Genomic DNA, 22851 nt, shown 5'->3' on the forward strand with positions numbered 1-22851 from the left:
TCCCTAATGAATAATAATGTTGAGTATCTTTTTATGTGTTTATAGGCCATTCATATATTTTCTTTGGGGAAATATCTATTTAAATCTTTTCCCATTTTGAAAATTATTTTTCTTATTAAGTTATGAGTTTTTATATTCTGAATACAAGTCCTTTATCAGAGATGTGATTTGCATATGAAGTTGACCATTGAACTGCATGGAGGTTAGGGACACCACACACACACCCCTCCCCTCTTGCAATTGAAAATTTGAATATACTTTTAAATCCCCAAAAACTTAAGTTGTCTTTTGGTATCTTCGAGGGTTTGGGAGGATTGGTTCCAAGACCCTCCTCCCCTCCCCCCCGTTGATACTAAAATCTGCAGATACTCAAGTCCCCTATATAAAATGGCATGGATTAATGCGCGTGCAGGCGCACGCGCGCGCACACACACACACACACACACACACACACAACCTGTGGACTCCCAGCCACGCAAATCAAAAACAGTGTAGAGGAAAACTGGACAGATACTTGCAAAAAAAAATGAAACTAGACCACCAACTTACACCATACACAAAAACAAACTCAAAATGGATAAAGGACTTAAACATAAGATGGGAAACCATAAAAATCTTACAAGAAGCCATAGGCAGCAAAATAGCAGACATTTGTTGTAGCAATATCTTTACCAATACAGCTCCTAGGGAAATGGAAACTAAAGAGAAAATAAACAAATGGGACTACATCTAAATAAAAAGCTTCTGAACAACAAAAGAAACCACCAACAAAACAACAAGAAAATCGCCCTAACTGGTTTAGCTCAGTGGATAGAGCGTCAGCCTGAGGACTGAAGGGTCCCGGGTTCGATTCTGGTCAAGGGCATGTACCTTGGTTGCAGGCACATCCCCAGTAGGGAGTGTGCAGGAGGCAGCTGATTGATGTTACTCTCTCATCGATGTTTCTAACTCTATCCCTCTCCCTTCCTCTCTGTAAAAAAATCAATAAAATAAAAAAATACAAAACACACAACAAGAAAGCCCACTGCATGGGAGAACATATTTGCCAATGTTATCTCTGATAAGGGTTTAATCTCCAACATTTACAGGGAACTCATACAACTTAACAAAAGGAAGATAAACAATCCAATCAAAAGAGGGGCAAAGGACCTAAATAGACACTTTTCGAAAGAGGACATTCAGAAAGCCAAAAAACGTATGAAAACATGCTCAAATTCACTAATTATCCGAGAGATGCAAATCAAAACAACAATGAGGTACCATCTCACACCTGTCAGAATGGCTGTCATCAACAAATCAACAAATGACAAGTGCTGGAGAGGATGCAGAGAAAAGGGAACCCTCCTTCACTGCTGTTGGGAATGCAGACTAGTGCAACCACTATGGAAAACATTATGGCGTTTCCTCAGAAAATTAAAAATGGAACTCCCATTTGACCCAGTCAGCAATACCACTTCTAGGAATATATCCCAAGAAAACAGAAACCCCAATCAGAAAGGATATATGCACCCCTATGTTCATAGTAACACAATTTACAATAGCTAAGATTTGGAAACAGCCTAAATGTCCATCAGCAGATGAATGGATTAGAAAACTGTGGTACATCTACACAATGCTTTAAAAAAAAAGGAATTCTTACCATTTGCACTCCCTCTCTCTCCCTCTCCCTTCCTCCCTCTTTCTAAAACATATCCTTGGGTGAGGATTAAAAAACTATACACAAGGATAGTTTTCCATTATGCTAAGTGAAATAAGCCAGTCAGTGAAAGATAAATACCACATGATCTCACTCATTTATGGAATATAAAGAACATTATAAACTGTTGAACAAAAATAGATAGTGGCAAAGAAGCATCGAACAGACTGTCAAACTACAGGGGGAAGGTAGGGGAGGGGTTGGGGGTAAGAGATCAACCAAAGGACTTGTATGCATGCATATAAGCACAACCAATAGACGCAAGACTCTGGCGGGGGGGGGGGGGGGGCGTGTGAGGGCAAATGCCGGGGGTAGGGGAGGCTGGAGGGAGGTCAGTGGGGGGAAAAAAGGAAAACATATATGTACTACTATTTATAATACCTTAAAAAGGAAAGAAGGGAGAGAGGGAGGGAGGGAGGGAGGGAGGGAGGGAGGAGGGGGAAAAACAAACAAAAAAAACAGTGTAGATATTTATTGGGGGAAAAATTTGTGCATAAGTGGATCCACACAGTTCACATCTGTATTCCTCAAGGGCCAATTGTATTTTCTCCCTAATGGTGTATTTTAAAGCACAAAAGTTTGGAATTTTGAATGAGTGCAGTTTATTAAATTTTTCTTTTATGGATTGAAAACCAGATTTGATGTGCAAAAACATGGTAGTATTCTCATCCACTAAAGCTATTTACTCTGTTTTCCAGCCTCCAGGATCCTATAGACCACCCCCTCCTATGGGTAAACCACCAGGTTCAATTATAAGACCCTCTGCTCCACCAGTAAGATCATCTGTTCCTTTGACCAGGCCACCTATTCCAATACCACCACCACTACCACCTCCTCCTCCTCCACCACCGCCTCCTCCAGTGATAAAGCCACACACTTCAGCGGTGGAACAGGAACGCTGGGATGAAGATTCTTTCTATGGCCTCTGGGATACAAATGAGGAACAAGGACTGAATTCAGAATTTAAACCAGAAACTGTAACTATTCCATCTGCTCCATTGTTACCACCCCCACCTGTTCACCCTTCCATTCCCCCTCCTGGCCCAATGCCTATGGGTATGCCACCAATGTCCAAACCACCACCAGTACAACAGACTGTTGACTATGGCCATGGCCGAGGTGAGTGATAGTGGTTAAGTTTGTATTTGGGATTCTAAAGGAATTATTAGCTTCAGCTTTGCCTTTCATAAGCTTCACTCATATTGTGTTTTATCCCTGATTTTGTTTACCAGATATGTCCACTAACAAAGTTGAACAGATACCCTATGGAGAAAGAATAACTCTGCGCCCAGATCCATTACCTGAAAGATCAACTTTTGAGACAGGTAGGAGTCCTAGAGAGAGCAGTATTTTTAAAAAACTTTTAGGACCTAATTATCACATGTTTTTTCCCTTTGGTAAGATTATTTGGGCCTCTTTTTAATATAGCTAAAAGATTTATAAGTTGAAATTAGGGCAACAATTTATACGAGTTCTAAAGTTAGATTTGTACTTTTTTGCCTTTATTTAAGAAAAAAGGGTATTGTTCTTATTTTGTACTAATTGTTTTTGTAGAGCATGCAGGCCAACGTGATCGTTATGATAGAGACAGAGACCGTGAGCCTTATTTTGATCGTCAAAGCAATGTCATGGCAGATCATCGAGATTTCAAAAGGGATCGAGAGACACACAGAGACAGAGACCGGGATCGTGGTGTTATTGACTATGACCGGGATAGATTTGACAGAGAACGCCGACCTCGAGATGATAGGTATGCTATGAAAAATAACTTTGCCAGGTAATTAACCATATACTTGAGTTCAACAAAAGTCAGTGTGTCTAAAGGAAATTTAGTAAGTGACATATTCTTTCTTTTGTATAATTTGGAGAGGAAAGAGTAGTTCTAGACCAATTTTCAGGAAACTAGATGCTTGTGTTTTGCTAGCTTAAATTCCAGAAAATGAAATGGGTGGAGAAAACCAGAAAAGGAAGGAAATAGTATTGTCAATAAAGGTGTAGCCATTATTTAATTAGTAGGCAAACAATTTATTTTTGCAATTTGTGAGCTCTTTAGATGTGTCTATGCAAGGGAGATCTAAATGGAAAAGCAGAATAAAAATATAAATATTGACTATGTGTAGTAACTACTTTTAGAGAAAATTGGGCAGGTAATGGTGTTGCATTATAAGACAGAGATCTCCAATTATTTTTTACTTACCTCCGCCCCCCAACTTTACTTCCTGTTACACCTTCTAGGACTCAGTCATATCGAGACAAAAAAGACCATTCTTCATCCAGAAGAGGGGGATTTGATAGACCATCCTATGACCGAAAGTCTGACCGACCAGCCTATGAGGGACCATCCATGTTTGGAGGTAGAGCAGTGCCTTATTAACTATAAAGATGTTGAGAATGCCAACAACCGATGCTTCCCATTGAAGCTATGGATTTAAATTTACAGAGTAAAATGCACTCAGGTTTCTAAGGCATGGCAGCATTATCATAAAAATAGCAATGTAATTAATAAAATAAAACAAATTGCTTTTTTATATTATTAAAAGTTTAGAAAATAGAAACAAAATCACTTATAATCCCACCATCCACCAAATCACAGCTATTATAATTTTGTATGTTTTCCTCTCATTCTGTCTTCACATACATATTAATGAAGTTATAATCAAAATATAAATACAATTTCTTTATTGTGCTTATTCCTGTTGATCATTTTTATATATTTTTTCCACATATAAATCTATTATATAATGGCTCTATGACATTCTACTGAGTGGATAAAATAGAAGACTTATTGTTAGACATTTAGGTTGCTTTTAATTTTTCACTGCTATAAATTCCACTTAAACTAGAAACGTATACCTTTTTTTTTTTTCTTTATTGATTTCAGAGAGGAACGGAGAGGAGAGAGAGATAGAAACATCAATGATGAGAGAGAATCATTGATCGGCTGCCTCCTGCACGCCCCCTACTGGGGATCGAGCCCGCAACCCAGGCATGTGCCCTTAGCCGGAATTGAACCTGGGACCCTTTGGCCTGCAGGCTGATGCTCTATCCACTGAGCCAAACTGGCTAGGGCGAAACGTATACCTATTTATAAGAACAAACTTTTCTAAGCTGGTGACTCTTGTTCTTAAAACTGTAAAGCAGAAGTTACAGACAAACTCTAAGTCATACTTGGGACCATCCAGTAAGTATATATTATTCTTCTATGTCCTGTTGCTTAACTTTTTCCCTAAATTTAGTACAAATAAGGATGAAATGAGAATTTCTCAAAACATTCTGTTTGCCTGAAATAATATCTAAATCTTTTCATTTTCTTGGTTTTCATTACTTAAAAATTTTCTAATTAAGGTTAAAGGTGGCTCCCAGATCATTATGAATTATATTACCTTAGGATGAGTGGAAAGAGTTAAAATTTTAAATAATTACTACACAAGTAGTAATTTCGTTCAACTGCTGAAATTCTAGGAGAACGAAGAACTTACCCAGAGGAGCGAATGCCCCTGCCAGCTCCTTCACTAAGCCACCAGCCACCTCCAGCTCCACGGGTAGAGAAGAAACCTGAATCTAAGAATGTGGATGATATTTTGAAACCCCCTGGCCGAGAGAGCAGACCTGAGAGAGTGAGTCCTATGTAGTTGATTAGTTTTCTTGCAAATCAAAAGTTGACAAGAGATCTTTTAAATTTAATATCCTGAATAGAATTTCTCTACTTTTCTGTGACATACTAATAATATGAGATTCAAGGCATCTTACCATCTCCATTGTATCATATAATCTAAAAAATTACCTACCCTATAGAATCTCAGAAGTTAGAGCTTAATTGCTTGGCAAATTTTCCTAGTGACCTCCAAATGTATACATTTTAATTTTATCTTATATTACATAATAATTACATTCCATTTTAATAAACTGGCAGTGGACATTTTCATCAGATATTTTGATGTATATGTATATAAGTCATTTAAAATTTATTTCATCTATTATTAGTATATTTGCATCTATATTTTCTGTGGTTGCTGTTTGCATGATATATCTATTTCCATCCTTTTATTTTCTATCTATCTGTGTCTTTGAATCTAGAGTATGTCTTCTATAGACAACATATAGTTGGGTTGATCATGTTTATTTATGCAGTCTGACAATTTCTGCCTTTTAATTGGATTGTTTAATTTATTCACATTTAATGTTATGATATAGTAGGCTTAATTCCATTTTTGGATTGTTCAGTTGTATAGAAATTCAGTTAATTTTTGCATATTGATCCTATATCCTGAAACATTGCTAAATTCATTTATTAGCTCTAATAGATTTTTAGTGGATTTGTTAGAATATTGTATACACAAGATCATGGCATCTGCAGATAGAAGTGGTTTTACTTCTTTCCTTCTAATCTGGCTACCTTTTATTTCTTTTCCTTGCCTAGTTGCTTGGGGTAGTAGATGTGTGAGTGGATATCCTTATTTTATTCCTGACCTTAGCAAACTTTCAGTCTTTCACCATTAAGTATGATATTAGCTATGGGTTTTCAGTAGGTGCTCTTTATCAGGTTGAGGAGGTTCCCTTCCATTTATATTAGTTGAATGTTTTTTATCTTGAAAGGATGTTGGATTTTGTTGAATGCTTTTTCTGTGTCAGTTAAGGCTTTTGTTTTTATTATATTACTAGAGGCCCGGTGCACGAAATTCGTGCACGGGGGTGTGTGTCCCTCAGCCCAGCCTGCACCTTCTCCTATCTGGGACCCCTCGAGGGATGTCCGACTGCCCATTTAGGCCCGATCCTACTGGGCAGTCAGACATCCCTCTCACAATCCAAGACTGCTGGCTCCCAACTGCTCACCTGCCTGCCTTCCTGATTGCCCCTAACCGCTTCTGCCTGCCAGCCTGATCACCCCCTAACCATTCCCCTGCCAGCCTGATTGATGCCTAACTGCTCCCCTGCCAGCCTGTTTGCCCCGAACTGCCCTCCCCTGCAGGCCTGGTCACCCCTAACTGCCACCCCCTGCAGGCCTGGTCACCCCCAACTGCCCTCCCCTGCAGGCCTGGTCACCCCCAAATGCCCTCCCCTGCAGGCCTGGGTCTCCGCCCCCCAACTGCCCTTCCCTGCAGGCCCGGTCGCCCCCAACTTCCCTCCTCTGCCGGCCTGGTCACCCCTAACTGCCCTCCCCTGCAGGTTTGATCGCCCCCAACTGCCCTCCCTTGCAGGCCTGGTCCCTCCCAACTGCCCTCCCCTGTGGCCTGATCGCCCCCAACTGCCCTCCCTTGCAGGCCTGGTCCCTCCCAACTGCCCTCCCTTGCTGGCCATCTTGTGGCAGCCATCTTGTGTACACATGGGGGCAGCCATCTTTGACCACATGGGGGCAGCCTTCTTGTGTGTTGGAGTGACAGTCAATTTGCATATTGCTCTTTTATTAGATATGATTTTTTATTTTACTCTATTGTGTGTATTTTTGTTTTTTATTATATTGATATATATTACATTAATTGCTTTTCAGATATTAATTTATATCCCTGAGATAAATTCACTTGGTGTACAATGCTTTTTATATGTTTCTGGATTAAGTTTGCTAGTATTATGTTGAGGATTTTTGCATCTATATTCATAAGAGATATCTGTGATTTTCTTGTGATGTATTTGGTTTTGGTATCCAGGTTATCTGCTTGATTTGAAATGCTGGCCTCATAAAATGAGTTGAGAATTGTTCCTTCCTCTTCTATTTTTGGGAAGAGTTTGTGAAGAGTTGGTATTAATTCTTCTTTAAATGTTAGAATTCAATAATGTACTGTAGTCATCTGGGCCTGAGCTTTTCTTTGTGGATAGTTTTTTAATCCTCACCCGAGGATATGTTTTAGAGAGAGGAAGGGAGAGGGAGAGAGAGACAAACATCACTGTGAAAGAAACATCTATCAGTTGCCTCTGTACGCACCCAATCAGTGGTTGAACCCGCAACCTAGGTATGTGCCCTGATCAGGAATCAAACCCCCAACCATTTGTTGTACAGGATGACACTGCAATCAACTTAGCCACTCTACCAGTGCTCTTTGTGGCTAGTTTTTGATATCAAATTCAATCTCTTACTTATCCTAGTTCTATTCTAATTATCTGTTTCTTGAATCGGTTTCAGTAGTCTGTGTCTTTCCAGAGATTTGTCCATTTCATGATCTAATTTGAATTTGTTGGCCTATAATTGTTCATAGTATTCCTTTATAATCCTTTTTTTATTTCTGTAAGGTTGTCAGTCATGTCTCCTCTTTCATTTTTTATTCTAATAATTCGAGTCTTCTCTCTTTTTTTCTGTCACTCTAGCTAAAAGTGTGTCAATTTTTTTCATCTTTTCAAAGAACCAGCTTTTACTGTTTTTCTGTTCTCCGTTTTATTAACTTCTGCCCTAATGTTTATTATTTCATTCCATCTGGTTGCTTTAGGTTTAGTTTGTTCTTCTTTTTACAGTGTCTTAATGTAAAAGGTTAGGTTATGATTTGAGATTTTTCTTCTTAATAAATTTCCTTATGAGCACAGCTTGAGGTACATCTCATAAGTTTTGGTATGCTGTCTTCATTTTTATTTATCTCAAAGTATTTTTTTATTTTTCTTCTTGTTCTTTGTTATTCCATTGTAGTCATAGTACTTTATATTATTTCTATTCTTTCAAATTTATTAAGGTTTGTTTCATGGCATATCATGTGGTCTGTCATGGAGAATGATACAGATCGTTGTTAACTATAAGATTTTATTGTAAAAAAATCTTCTCTGAGTGATTCTTTTTTTTTTTTTTTATCGTGTTTCAGATTGTTGTTATAATGAGAGGATTGCCAGGCAGTGGAAAGACACATGTTGCAAAACTTATTCGAGTGAGTATGGAAAAGCCAAAGAGTCAGTTGCTTTTATTAGCTGCTTGTCTTTTTACCAGGCAGCATTTATCAATACAGAATTTCCCATTTGATCCATTCTTATTGGCTCATAGGTAGAGGCTGCCCCATATAAATTTTGGTTTGCTTAGACAAATATTTTTGCTTCTGTTTGATTTGAAACCACCAGAAGATTGCATATTATTTAGCCACAAGAAGGAACTTTAGTGTAAACATTCATTAATTTATTTAATAAGTTCTCTAACTTTATTGACTATCTGATTCTTAGGATAAGGAGGTAGAATTTGGAGGACCTGCACCCAGAGTTCTAAGCCTGGATGATTACTTCATCACTGAAGTGGAAAAAGAAGAAAAAGATCCAGATTCTGGAAAGAAAGTGAAAAAGAAGGTATGGTTACATCCTAATTCATTAACAGTGAAAGGAGAAGTATGGTTTTTTTGGAGAAAAGAAAGAGTTTTCTGTTTTTTTAACACAAACTTTAGTACTCAGCATCTCTATCCAGATGCCGACCAAGGAAGAGGTGTAGGATGATTCTTTGCTTTTGCTAACTCCATATCTCTTTTGGTGGATCTTAGGTAATGGAATATGAATATGAAGCTGAGATGGAGGAGACCTATCGCACCAGCATGTTCAAAACTTTCAAAAAGACTCTGGATGATGGCTTTTTCCCTTTCATCATTCTGGATGCCATCAATGACAGAGTTAGACATTTTGACCAGTTTTGGAGTGCAGCAAAAACCAAGGGATTTGAGGTACAGACTTAAAATAATTTTTGAGTACTTTATGTTATCATGTAACTGCTGTATTTGTTTGCCTAATCACTATGCATTCTTTCTTAGGTGTATTTGGCTGAAATGAGTGCAGATAACCAGACTTGTGGCAAGAGAAATATTCATGGAAGAAAGCTTAAAGAAATAAACAAGGTGATTTTTTGAAACATAGAAGGTGTTGTATTTTAAACTTTATTTAGGCTATCTCATCTATGATGTCTGGAATTTCTTGTTTATCCCCTTTACTTTCAAAATATCTTTTCTATCTACTTTAGTAAATGTTTCTTATCCTTTGTATCTAAGTGAAAAAGATGGCCTAGTTCTGCCTGGAGCTAGCCTGTTAGACTTCACAACATTAGTTCATTTGTCTTGGATGCTCCCTTGGTCTTTCTTTGAATAGTTTACAGAGATAACTTGACCCTCTGAATCTCTCAATAGATGGCTGATCACTGGGAAACTGCACCTCGTCATATGATGCGTCTGGACATTCGTTCTTTGTTGCAAGATGCTGCTATTGAAGAGGTGAGGGTCTTTTGCCTCAAAGGCAGTGCAAAATGACCCCTTCTTTACCCCTTTTACTTTGAAAAAGATTTAAACTACAGAAACGTTGCACAGATAATATAAGAACACCTATACAACTATGATTGAGATTCATCAGTTATTAATATTTTGCCACATTTTTCTCTATATAGATAATATTCTCCCTCTTTTCCTCATTATTATTACTTCTAGGGAGCCCAGTGCACAAATTTGTGCACCTTGAAAGGAACTGTGGGCCGCAAGGCTGCGGTGGGCACAGGGGCAGGTCTCAGCCCATTCTTCACACCCCCACCCGGACCCTCCCACCATGGCCCTGGTCCCCTATCTGCCAGCAGCCCCACTCTCCCCGCTGCCGCTTCCACACACTGCTGGCGCCAGCCCCACTTGTACCCATTGATGGTGCGGAGCGGTTGGGGCTGTCGCCAGCAGTGGGTGCCAGAGGCAGCTGCCGGCCCTGATCACCCCTCAGGAGCAGGGGGAGGTGGAGAAGCCCTGAGGGGCGATCAGAGCCGGCAGCCACCAGGTGATCGGTACCAGCACCAGGCACCAGCAGCGGGTATGAACAGCAGTTCCGGGGCCCGCACCGGCAGCAGGTGCGAGCTCCGGGCGGGACCGCGGCGCATAGGAGCAAAGAATTTTCAGTAACCACCAGAGGCTCACCCCAATGACAGCCACCAGCGCCCTGCCTTGGTCTGGCGCCCCCGCTCACCTGCTCCACCATCCTGCCGCGGCCGATGCCCGCCATGTTCTGCATGTGCTCCCTGGTGGTTAGCACATGTCATTGTGACCGGTTGTTCGGTTCCCCTGCTCGGTCTATTTGCATATTAACCTTTTTTTATATAGGATTGTTATCCCTATTATTGTGGAACCATTTGAGAGTGAAGTTGCAAATCTCATAACCCTTCACCCCTCAATATTTCAATAGGTATCCCAAGAACAAGGGCATTCTTTTACAAAACTAGAAGTCTGAATCACCTCCTATACAGTTCATATTCAGATTTCACCTTATAAATACCTCTCTAATCCATCTCCTCTCTATTTGCGTTGCTCCCATTCTGGACCAAGCTACTGTCATTTTACTGTTCACTATAACCTTGCATTTTTAAATTTGGATCATATACGTGTTTTACTTGATTAGAAAAATGCTTGCTAAAGGTTCTTAAAGGAAATTTTAGTAATTCATAGGCATTCAAAACAGATAATTATCAACGTAGGACAGATCATTATATTCCACTTCATAGGAAATTGTAAAGATAAAAATCCCAGAAAAATGAAAGGCAGGAATATTATTGCCTTTTATCAGTGTATTTTAAAGTTTAGGGTGTTAAAAATTAATTAGTATGTAACAGTGATTCTGTGCTGTCTCTCTCTGGGCAACTGTGTTCATTTCAGATCTCAATGAGGGAATCAACATTTTCTTAAATGTTAACTCTTCTTTTTATTATGATTATTGGGGTGGTGTAGGTAGAGATGGAAGATTTTGATGCAAATATCGAAGAACAGAAGGAAGAAAAGAAAGATGCAGAGGAAGAGGAAAACGAACTGGTAGGAGACAGACCAACCACTTTGAACAAAGTGTCTTTTTATTAAAATTCTTAGGTGTTTAAATTGAGATCAATGGTCAGATTATTACTGTTGATGTGCACCTTAGTGGTAGAAGTTTCCATAATCATCTTCAAGGAGACTTCTGGATATTTTTTATTTTTCTCCTATCAAAAGAACCCTCTACTGTGTATTACAAGAAAATTTTAAGAATGCTAAGAAACTTACCTTGTATTCATTCATCTATTTGTGGGTGGCTTTAGGGGAGTATATGTTTTAAGAAAATCAATTACAGATCAAAGGGTACTCTTGCACTTCAGCAGATATCTGGTACAGCCTACCTCATATGCATAATTGTCTCTTCTTTGCTGTAAGATCTCAAAAATTGAGTTTCTGTCAACTGAGGCAGAAAACTTACTGAAGGAGGAGGCAGAGGGTTGCCATAGACTGCTGGATTTGTTCTTCTGCATTTTATTCTATTAAGTGATGGGGAAAATTATTTGACTGTGTAGGCAATGCATTTTGCTTAGGCTGATTAGAGGCTTACATAGTGTGAGTTCAAAGTTCCTCTGTATCTCCTGTAAATGCTTTTGATCATACGTCTTAGAGATGTTTGCCTTACTCTGTCATCATGAATATGTGACCTATAGAGTTATGTTACTTTTCTGTGTTTGGTAAATGAGGTACAGAGATTAGTGATGCCTTGAAATAGTGTTGCTTTTTAAATTCAAAGTATTATTTGGTTTACTTAATATTTCAGCCCTTGCTAAAACTGCTTCTCATATTCTTCTGAAAATATACAAAGCAAGAACCATGATTCCTACCTCCCAGAGAATACAGGCTCTTTAAGGAGTGGTCCTATTAAACCCATGTCTGATATGGGGACTCTGGATAGAAACTGTGTGTTTATATAGAGATGGTGCCTCTACGTTCCTAGATTTCATATGTGGATTAAAAAATAAGCTTTAAAGTTAATGGCATTTGAGTCTCAGTTTTTCTTTACTTTAAATAAAGTATTTTTCTTAATTAGGTTGTATTCTGGCATATATGAGCTAAAATGTAGGCAGGAAACTCACTTAAAGGTCCACGCTGTTCTGGAATATGGCTATTGACCTCATTAGCTACTTGCAGCGTGTGTACTAGCAAGTGATTGTGTGAGAAGTCTGTAATGTTAGCTTTCTGAAGGTCCATTTTTCTTTTGTGGAGATTCAGTTCAGGATTTGGTTCATAACATCTGATTTGCTTAGGTCAAAACAGAACTTTTAATTTTTAAAAATAAAACACATTGTAATACTACATTTTTATATCAGAAAGCTGGCAAGGATGCCTTAGGACTCTACCCTGCTGGACTACCTCTTTTATTTCCAAGTGGCTTAACATTTTAAGCAGTGAGAAGATGTTTTAAGTAAGAACAGGGTGTGGTTCCAGCAGGGAGAAATTAATATATTTGTTTTGCTTATTTGTTATAAAACTTCTCTTAGCCCACTCAAAAATGCAGATTTCAGATCTTCTACTATTGGGTTTTATCCCAAGAGTAAAAGATCCTAATATTCTTATTTTGCGTATCTTTGTTATAAAACTTCTCTTAACCCATTCAAAAAGGCAGAGTCCAGATCTTCTATTACTGGGTTTTATTCCAAGAGTAAAAGATTCTTGGTGAATTTTAACCAAAGGGTTAAGAGCAAATCTCATGTCATTCAGACCATTTTACTGAAATTCTCAATAAACTTTGCATTTTGTACTCTGTACTTATTGATTACTATAGCTGGGGGAAAGCCAAACTTTTCTTGGTTAAGAGAAATTTGGGGCGGGGAAGAGAGATAATTGGTTTGATATTTTGCCTTCATTAGTGCTTCAGTGAATCTAGTTGATGTGACTCAGAATTTATAATTATTGTAATGATGCTTAAGGTTTTCAGATGATTTTTGAGGTATAACTTGTACAAATTTCATCAATATTTAATTAACTTCTAACACCATCACTTCAGCATAGTTTTGTCTTGGTTTGTTCTTAAAATGTATTTGAAAAAGATGGTATAATTTATAAACCTGAAATACTGCCTAATGAGTTGAAATTGAATGATTGATTTGGCTTAAAGACTAAAAATGTGTAAGACCTGTAGGTTTCCTGGAAGAATGATTGATGCTCTATTAAACTCTTACACAGATATTACTGTCATGAAATGTTCAACATACTTTGCAACTTACCTGTGTGTCAGTCTATATTATGAAATTGAACATTCCCAATAGTCAAGAGATATATTTATTCTTGAAAGATGATGCTGACACCTTTGTTGAATCTGTTCTGTATTATTATAAGTCCTAGTATTTAAGTTCTATATGGTAGGGTCTAACAGAGAACAGAGTCCAAATGAAGGAAAAGGGGAATCATGGTAAATTACATGAAAAAAGGCATACATTTACTTGCCAGGTTATAAACTGAAAGGATTACTACATAGTTAAATAGGTACATTGGGAAATTTGAAAATCTTATGGGACTTTGTTTGAAATAAACTACCCATCATTTATTAAATAAGACATAAATTGCCTGTGGAAATTTCTGGTTTTTCATGTAATAGGAAAATGTAATTTTAGAAGACATCAGAAATAATCATCAGATTCCAGATTACAAAAAAGAAATGCTCTGAAGTCGATTCAGTAAAATTAACCTTTGTAAGATCTACTGCTAAGTGGATGGAGTCGTTTAAAAGTGAAGTTGAACTTCATAGTTGTGTTCAGTGATACCAAGTTTTCTCTTGAATATTTAAAATTATGCTGGACTATAAAGTAACTATCTTGAAAAACACTCTGGACCTCATGCCTACTATCACTTGAGAATAACAATTGAATTGAGAAAATAACCTAGCTAGTATTAGAAATCCTCTGCTACTCTGAATGATATTAATTTTAGCACAGTAACTATCATACATTCTCAACTTATTTACTATACAGCTGTTGTTCAGACTACAGTTGTGTGTCCTGAACTGTAGCTGCCTCTAAGCGCCTTCATGATACTATTTTGAAGTGACTACTCTGAAATCTGGGCACTGCAGATTTATGAATTTGGAAATTCAGTTTCTTCAAAGATAATGAGATTGTGTTTTCCCTAAAGATATATTTATAACTAGTGAGTGGAAGCTGAATCCATTCCCAATTTTAATGCTTTTCCAGTTCAAAAGTGATATGCATGTATGTGTCTCTTTCTAACCCTTCGAGCTTCTCTCTGTGTACAATTTAGGGTTACATTCCGAAAAGCAAATGGGAGATGGACACATCTGAGGCAAAGCTAGGTGGGTATTTCCTTTTTCCTGTTTTTATATGTGATACCTGATGGTAATGGTCATAGATCTTTCTGCTGTAAGAAGAACAAATTCCCCAAAAGTTCTGCTTAAACCAAGCTTTTGGCCTACCTTACATCCCCAGTCTGTTTTGCTAGCTTTCATAACTAGTTTAACTAGTTATATCTTGTGACAAAGTGAAAGAAGAGCATTTTAAAGGAATCTTCAATACCACTTAAAGTTTTTAGAGTAAATGGAGATATGTAATAAATTTAGTAATAAAATACTGTCACTTCTGAAATTCATTCTTAATTCATTAATCAGAAATGTTAGTGCCAATGAGATTTCTGCTTTTCTAAAAGAGTATTTAACTGCAGTCCAACGTTGAACCAGATTGTGAGTACTTTGTGTAGTAATAATAGTAAGAATAAATAGTGAAGCTTAAAAATTAATTAAAGGGCAGTTATTTTCCTTGTATAATAAATTAGAGTTTCTAGGTGGGGAGCGGTAGACACAATTTAGGTCTTTGAAGAGCCTGCCTTATAAGATTCCACTTATATTTTCCTTCAACTTGCCTTTAGTGCTAGATTACAAGGTTAACTGGTTAAAATGATTATCTAAATCAAAAATTGGAGTTGCTTAGTGTGAAGTTACCTGCCAACAGAAAATCATGCATATCCACTGGATTTTCCTCCACTATTTCAAAACATTTTTTCAGGGTTCTTTGTTTTTGTTTTTACCTTACTTAAAGAGAATCATTTAACATGTGGATTAAGATATGACAATAAATAAGAAAGTGTGATAAGGACTTTTTGAGAAGATAGACCTTACCAATGTATGAAGTACGGTTGTCGGTCTTCATGTTTCTCTTCCTGGTTATCATAATATTATTGTAGAACTTAAGTAACCATCTAAAGATCATAAAATCATAGAATAAATTTGAGTCATTTAGCTGCTTCACTGTTTGGGGCACATTGTGTTTCTGACATAAGAGGGTGTACATTTTACATACAATCTCATAGGCTATGCCTTTTATTTTGCCCAACTGATGACATTTGCAATTGATGTTGACCAGATCCTATGTCAAAAGATAATTCCATAAACTGTAGTATTACTGTATTATTGGGATAGTTACTTTGTATAAAGTCTAGAATTTTTCCTAATATATGTCATGTGAAAATTGTATGTGGTTACTGACTTATTCTTCCACTAGTCTTCCCTCTGTGGGAAATCTTAACAATAACCATCTATCTTCTTTCCTAAACTTTTAAAGCATTTATAAGTGTTTAAATGCAATTAAATATGTAGGAAAATAATAATAATCACAACTTACTTTTAATAATAATAATAATGCTTTAGATCTTATTTTGACATTAGATTAAGAATGTTGGAAGTTCTGTGTTTTTAGGATAACCTGTAAGACCATAAAGATCATGTCCCTCTTTTTTGGTTCTCTAAATAGTGTTTATATTTGAGGGCAAAGAGAAGTCATAAAGAGACAAAGGGATTATAAAAGTGATAAATATTTAAATAAGCATGTAACCAGAGGCCTTAAACTTGAGCTCATCTATTTTCTGTTTTCCTTCCTAATTTTTAAAGAGAAAGGAAAATGGAATTTAGTAGTAATGATTCAAGAAAATATGCTGTTGCCCAGTCCGTGTGGCTCAGTGGTTGAGCATCGACCTATGAAGTGGGAGGTCATGGTTTGATTCCGTTTTGTTTCCTGGTGAGGGCACATGCCCAGGTTGCAGGCTTGGTTCCCAGTGGGGGGTATGCAGGAGGCAGCCGATCAATTATTCACTGTCATCATTAATGTTTCTAATTCTCTCTCTTCCTTCCTCTCTGAAATCAATAAAAATATATTTTAAAAAAATAAGCTATTAATATTGGTATTGATTTCTGGAAAAAATTCTGGCCTGTCTACCATTTGCTTCTCAGAAAATACATTTTATACAAATTCAGTCCATTTTAAAGACAAAATGCTACATAGTGAATTCCAGAAATGGATTTGTTAAATAAACCATTTCAATTAAAGGCACTGAAGATCTAGTAATGAACTAGAAAATAAATTCTAACATGTTTGCAGTTGGGTTTTTATTTTTAATGAAAATGACATTGATGTTTCATGTAATGACTTGCTTCTTGCACCACTTTGTTATCTTGAGACATAATCTACCTGTGGAGGAAGACAAATTGAGTGTGAGCATTCTTGAGAGTGCTTGCTTCTTTGAGATTGGCCCATGGGACCAACTGAAAAGAAGAGTCTTCTCTAAAATATGAAGATCTTTGTCTGAGAATTAGCCTATTTATGTTGCCTTCCTTACCATAACAAATTCAGTAAATTTGATTACCAGGTACAATTTTTTTTCTTTTGAGTACTTTACCAACATTCTTATGTTACTCATGGTAACTTGATTAAGCTGGATGGAAACAGTAAGCTTTAGCAGCGTCGCATTGAGCCAGAAGAGCTGAATTTGTAAGTGAGGAATTTTGATTCACAAATGAGTCTGCCAATGAGAAAATACTCATCTGTAATCTTTCAAGGAGTGTGTTAAATCTCATTGCAGACTCTTGATCTGTGTTCATTAAGTACAATATACAGTTCAGCCTCTGTTTGAGTGTTGCAAATTAGAAGTGGTGTAATTTTAGAAACATTCAGAACTGGCCTGCATTACATCTGGCCTGAGTATCATAAAGTTGTTGAAAACTGTGTCCCCTCTTCAGTCACACCTGACGCCTTTGCATCTGAGACCCAGGCACCCTAATGCACATCAGATGCTGGAATTTAGCCTGGAAGCTACTTAAGTTCCAATGACATGATTTAGGTTTCTGCATATCAAGTCCTTTTGCTTTTCTCATCTCCGTCATTTGTCTCTGCTTATGAGTTATTGTGTATTAGCCTTCTATTTGTCAGGCAGTTTCATCTCTTCACAATTGGAATGCAGTTATGATTTGTATAAGCACATAACCCTTGTATTGTTCACTATAAACAAATGTTCAGAAGCATCATTTATTTGGAAAATACATAGGTGTTTCTAAATTTTTTTGTTGCTCTATAATAATATATACTGTCTTGAAGATGTGGTAAAATTCTGTGACCAGTCAGGTTGGATATTTAAACCTTCATCTTCATATTAAACTTCATCTTTTGAAACTCAAACCTCTGAAAATCATAAGTATGAGTGTATTGGACACCAGTGGTCTTCTGTAACTAATACCCCAGATTCCTCTCCCCTCACCTTATGCCATACATGTGTGTTTGGGTTTCCAGGAAGCCATGTGGAAGAGTTATGAACTTTTCTTCAGCCCAAGAAAGAAACTTTAAACATATGCACTATGAGATTTCAAATTAAACATGACAAACAAGGGTGTTCAGACTAGATTACATATTCTGAACTTCCATGTTGCAAATGGAGAAGGCCTGGTCTGTAACGCCTGTCATGTACACAGCGTAAGAGAAAATGTTCTTGCAGTTTTCACACTGTCCTTCTGCATTGCTGCTTGGCCATACTTATTCTTGGTATTGATATGTGAAACTTTCCTTTGAAGTACGTTAATGTCACAGGTGATCTTATTAAGTTTGGAAATCCTTTGAAGTTTATTTAATAAAAAGTGTATGAGAGCTTCCTACTCTTCTGGTTATACTCTACACTGTTGAACTGAGAAGAGTTTTATGGTTTGTGGGACTTCATTGGTTTTCTAATACTATGTCCCTGTACAATCAAAGGGTCACTTTTTTAAGATCCTGTATAATATGGCCTGTCATATACATGTAGATAGAGCCATTTGGTACAGCATGTGATTTACAGAGGTTAAGAGACTTTCTGTTTAACTCATCCATGTAAAAAAATTTCCAAAGTGATATGATAAAATTTCCTGAGTTTTGTAAAGTGTTGTAGTTTGCCTTGCTGGTTTTTTAAATACTATTACTTTTATGGGGGAGACGTTAGGAAATAAAGCTTTGCCAAGTATGCAAAATCTTACTGGTTTTTGTAGCCTGTATGGTATGGTTCAGTTAGTTGTGTGTGAAACTTTTACATTTGACGCATAAACTTACCCTCTCTTCTGCCACTGCTTCCATTGTACTTTTCATATCAAGTTCTCTCCAACTTGGCGCCTAACAGCTTTCTATTATATATACTCTGCACCCTTTATGGAGTCTAATGAAGTGTAAATATTGAGTGTCCTGAAGTATTTAGGTTTTCCTTTATTGACCTGCTTAATAATAGTGTGTTTATATAACTACAAATGATTCAAAAGTTTAGTGCTTCAACGTAACTAAAATATATAACTCATAATATTTCACATGTAGAAATCAAAATTAGTATTAACCAATAAAAAAGATCACACACACAAACAAAAGACCACACATTTTCATCGTGTGTTCTTCTTGAAGACCCCTAAATTTGTATCTCATAATTTCTGAATCAGCAATTCCTATCATTTAATTCATTACAAAATTGAGGATTCAGAAAGAAAATTCAGCTCTGGTCACTTTGGCTGACTAGCTCTTAGCCTCAAAATGGTCAACAGTACTACATGGTATAACCAAAGAAAGTGGTGATTTGTGCAGTCAACTTACTCAGAAATAATAACTCATAGTGAATCTTCTCACAGAGGTCAAAATCCCAAGAAACTATTCATCTAAAACTTTTTAAAACGTTAGCTTGGCTCATTAAGTTTTTGGTACTACTTTTCATATGACACAGTATCACACATGATTGCAGGTCAAATGGGTGGTATTAACATTGTGTTAAAGAAAAAAAGTGGAAGAAATTATTTTTTTTTAAATCCAACTTTGCGTTTTTTGCGTTTTCCTTGAGAACATTAGAGCTGAAGTGTTGTGTTGGGGTAGAGGGTGGCGTGGAGGACAAGGAGGCCATGAGACAAGTGCCTTTCTTGCTCTACCCATATTTGTTACTTAAACTAACATCATGTAATGGCTGCCAGTATGAACATCAAATAAATAATGAAATTGCACAGAACTTGATATTATCTCAGCTGAGAAGATAGTTTGGATCTTCAAGTAATGCTGCTCTCAGAAATGTGGATGTGCCCTCTGACCGTGTTCCAGCCTTCTTTTCCCTTGTTTGTGTGTCATGCGCAAACTCACACTCTTCCTTAATGCTGCGGCTCTGTGTTTGTCCCTCAGACAAGTTGGATGGCTTGAGAACTGGTACTAAAAGGAAACGTGACTGGGAGGCAATTGCCAGCAGAATGGAAGATTATCTTCAGCTCCCTGATGATTATGACACTCGTGCTTCTGAGCCTGGGAAGAAGAGGGTAAGAGACTTTGTCACTAACTTCCAGCGGATGAAGGGTCCTTTTGGGGCATCTGGTTTTTGAAAGTTATAAACAGGTAACCATATGAATGATATTTTTGTTTTAATATATTTTTATTGATTTCAGAGAGGAAGAGAGAGATAGAAACATCAATGATGAGAGGGAACCATTGATTGGCTGCCTCTTGCACATTGGACCAAGTTCACAACCCAGGCATGTGCCCTTGACTGGAATCGAACCTGGGACCCTTGGGTCCACAGGCTGATGCTCTGTCCACTGAGCTAAACCGGCCAGGGCTGAATGCTATTTTTTTTATAGCAATGTAGTTTATACTATATCATATTACACGTCAGAAAAATGAGTCAGATTTTACAAATTATCGGCTCAAAATGTACAAGTAACTTAAAAATGGAGAACAGAAGTGACTAGCATGTTATCAACATTAAAGGACTTTGGTGTGGCCCCTTGTGCCATTTTGTCATGGGGCAAAAGAGCCAGGTGCTGAGAAGGGTGTTAAAGAGAATTTATGGACTTCTTAATGGATTAGCTGTAGAGAGTCCAGTAGTGGATAGAATCAGGGGTGGCCCTTCTGGTTCTGGCCATAAGTACTCCATGTATGTGGTGCCATTTACTAAATTGGAGAAAAACTGGAAGAGCCATAAGTTTGAGAGTCAAAAATTGTAAGTTCAGTGAGGGACCAGTTAAGTTAGAAATGATAATAGGACTCAGGACTCCAAAATTTAGAAGTTTCAGGTAGAGGTAAATGTTTCAAGAAGTAAAGAGTAGTCCATCATTAAATGATACAAAGAAGACAGGTACATTGGGAACAGAGAAATAACCATTGAATTTGGCACATGGAGATCACTGATGATTGATCAACAATCAGTCAAATTTTCTTTGAGAGTTGAAGGACAGAAGCCAGTTTGGAGCAGATTGAAGAAGGAATAGGAAATGAAGAAGTACAGACAGCAAATGTAGACAACTTTTTTTATGTATATATTTTTATTGATTTCAGAGAGGAAGAGGGAGAGAGAGAGAGAGAAACATCAATGATGAGAGAGAATCATTGCTCAGCTGCCTCCTGCATGTCCCCATTGGGGATGGAGCCCACAACCCCAGGCAGGTGCCCTGAATGGGAATGGAACCGTGACCCGGCCAGGCTAGACAACTTTTTTGAAGAAGGTTTGTTATAAAAGGGAGCAGAGAAATTAAGTTGGATAGGTCTTCCACATAGATACCAAATTCAGTAAAAGTGACAAAATTTGTGTATATCCTTCAAAACAAAGTAACAAAGCAAAAGGGATCATATTATATACTAGAGGCCCAGTGCACAAATTTGTGCACGGGTGGGGGCCAGACCGGCTGGAGTGGAGACATGGGAGGTTGGCCAGCTGGGGGGAGGGGCCACAAGTGGTTGGTGGGGGTGCTTGATTGGGGCCCCGATTAGGCTGGTTGGCTGCCACAGTGCGTGTCATAGCGACCAGTTCCGGTCGGTTTGTTGTTCGGCTTTTATATCCTACATAATAAAAGGGTAATATGTAAATTACTATCACTCCGCTACGCCCACGATTGGGCCAGCGGGAGGCGCAGGGGGCGGGACTCGGCGTGGCCTGGGTGGCTGATTGGGGCGGCGTAAGCTCAGCGTCTGCGCCATGGCTATGCTGCAGCACAGAAGGGGCCTCTGGGGCAGCGAGCCCACGTCTTGCTGCGGACCATCAAAAGCGGGGAGCAAAAGTGGGGGAGCTGGCTGTCTGTCCGCTCCGGCACCAGTGGACAGACAGCCAGCTCCCCCGCGATCGAAAGCCAAAGCGGGGGAGCTGGCTGGCTGTCCGCTCCGGCACCAGGCCTTTCGAAAGCCTCTGCCGCGCCGGAGGCTTTCGAAAGGCCTGGTTTACCAGCGGACAGACAGACAGCTCCCCCGCGATCGAAAGCGGGGAGCTGTGTGTCCGCTCCAGCACCAGCGGACCCCCTGCCATCAAAAGCGGGGAGCAGGCTGCTAGCAGTGTCCGCGGAGCGTGCTAGGCTTTGCGGGGCAGTGGATATGGCCTGGATGGCAGGTTAGGCCTAGGGGACCCTACACATGCATGATTTAATCATGCACTGGGCCTCTAGTGTGTGTGTGTGTGTGTGTGTGTGTAGATAGATAGATAGATAGATAGATAGATAGATAGATAGATGATCTGCATAAGCCTTTTCCAGCGAATCTGTCCATCTTTCTATATAAGTACCTACTTAAATGGCTTCCTTGCATGCCATATTTGGTTGTACAGTCAGTCATTTTTCCAGTACCTTGTTGGTAGATACTTACGCTGTTTTCATTTTATTGCTAATATAAATACTATGGTGAAAGTCGTGGAGTATATGTATTGGCATGTCTTTGATAGTATTTCCCTAGATTTTTAGCACTAAAGTTGCAAGCTCATAGAATATGATTTATCATTTCTGACAGATATTGTGAGATTGTTTTCCAGAAAGGTTGCATCTATTTATACACCCTCTTGTCAGTAAATGCCTATTTTTCCATACTTGCCCCCACAGTGCTGTTATCAAACGTTTCACAATCTAATAAGTGAAATAAAGGTATCTCATTTTACATTTCGTTACTTAAGAATGAGGTTGTGTATCATTTCTTAATACATTATTGCTTTTTTATGAATTTCCTCAGTACACTACTAGTGAAAGAACACTTATTGTAAGAAAATAAAACTTCATTATGGTAGACGCCATTACAGAGAACTCCAGGTTTCAAAGCTCTTACACATACTTTACAGTCCCTAACCCCTGGCCCCCCTCCCCCGTTGTCTATGTAGCTTGAGGAGTTGGGGAAGGGAGATCTGATTAGTGGCCTTCTTTATGTGCTCAGCTCCACCTGGGAACTA

At 38.2% G+C, this 22851-nt stretch overlaps 1 protein-coding gene across 3 annotated transcripts in view; it reads left to right on the top strand.

The window, feature by feature from the left end:
- The window catches only part of YLPM1 (YLP motif containing 1), a 66681-nt gene that overhangs the window by 41808 nt on the left and 2022 nt on the right, over window positions 1-22851 (top strand). For 2 of the 3 annotated variants that reach the window (XM_079769893.1, XM_079769894.1), the window contains 13 exons: window positions 2395-2815; window positions 2929-3021; window positions 3251-3446; window positions 3932-4050; window positions 5159-5313; window positions 8479-8541; window positions 8828-8947; window positions 9136-9312; window positions 9400-9483; window positions 9769-9852; window positions 11335-11415; window positions 14650-14701; window positions 19842-19972. In XM_079769893.1, the coding sequence (XP_079626019.1) occupies window positions 2395-2815; window positions 2929-3021; window positions 3251-3446; window positions 3932-4050; window positions 5159-5313; window positions 8479-8541; window positions 8828-8947; window positions 9136-9312; window positions 9400-9483; window positions 9769-9852; window positions 11335-11415; window positions 14650-14701; window positions 19842-19972 (1776 nt within the window). The remainder of the gene's footprint in view (window positions 1-2394; window positions 2816-2928; window positions 3022-3250; window positions 3447-3931; window positions 4051-5158; window positions 5314-8478; window positions 8542-8827; window positions 8948-9135; window positions 9313-9399; window positions 9484-9768; window positions 9853-11334; window positions 11416-14649; window positions 14702-19841; window positions 19973-22851) is intronic. The other variant, XR_013813463.1, reaches the window with a different exon arrangement.

This window comes from Cnephaeus nilssonii, assembly GCF_951640355.1.
Source record: "Cnephaeus nilssonii genome assembly, chromosome: 4".
NCBI classification, from domain to species: domain Eukaryota; kingdom Metazoa; phylum Chordata; class Mammalia; order Chiroptera; family Vespertilionidae; genus Cnephaeus; species Cnephaeus nilssonii.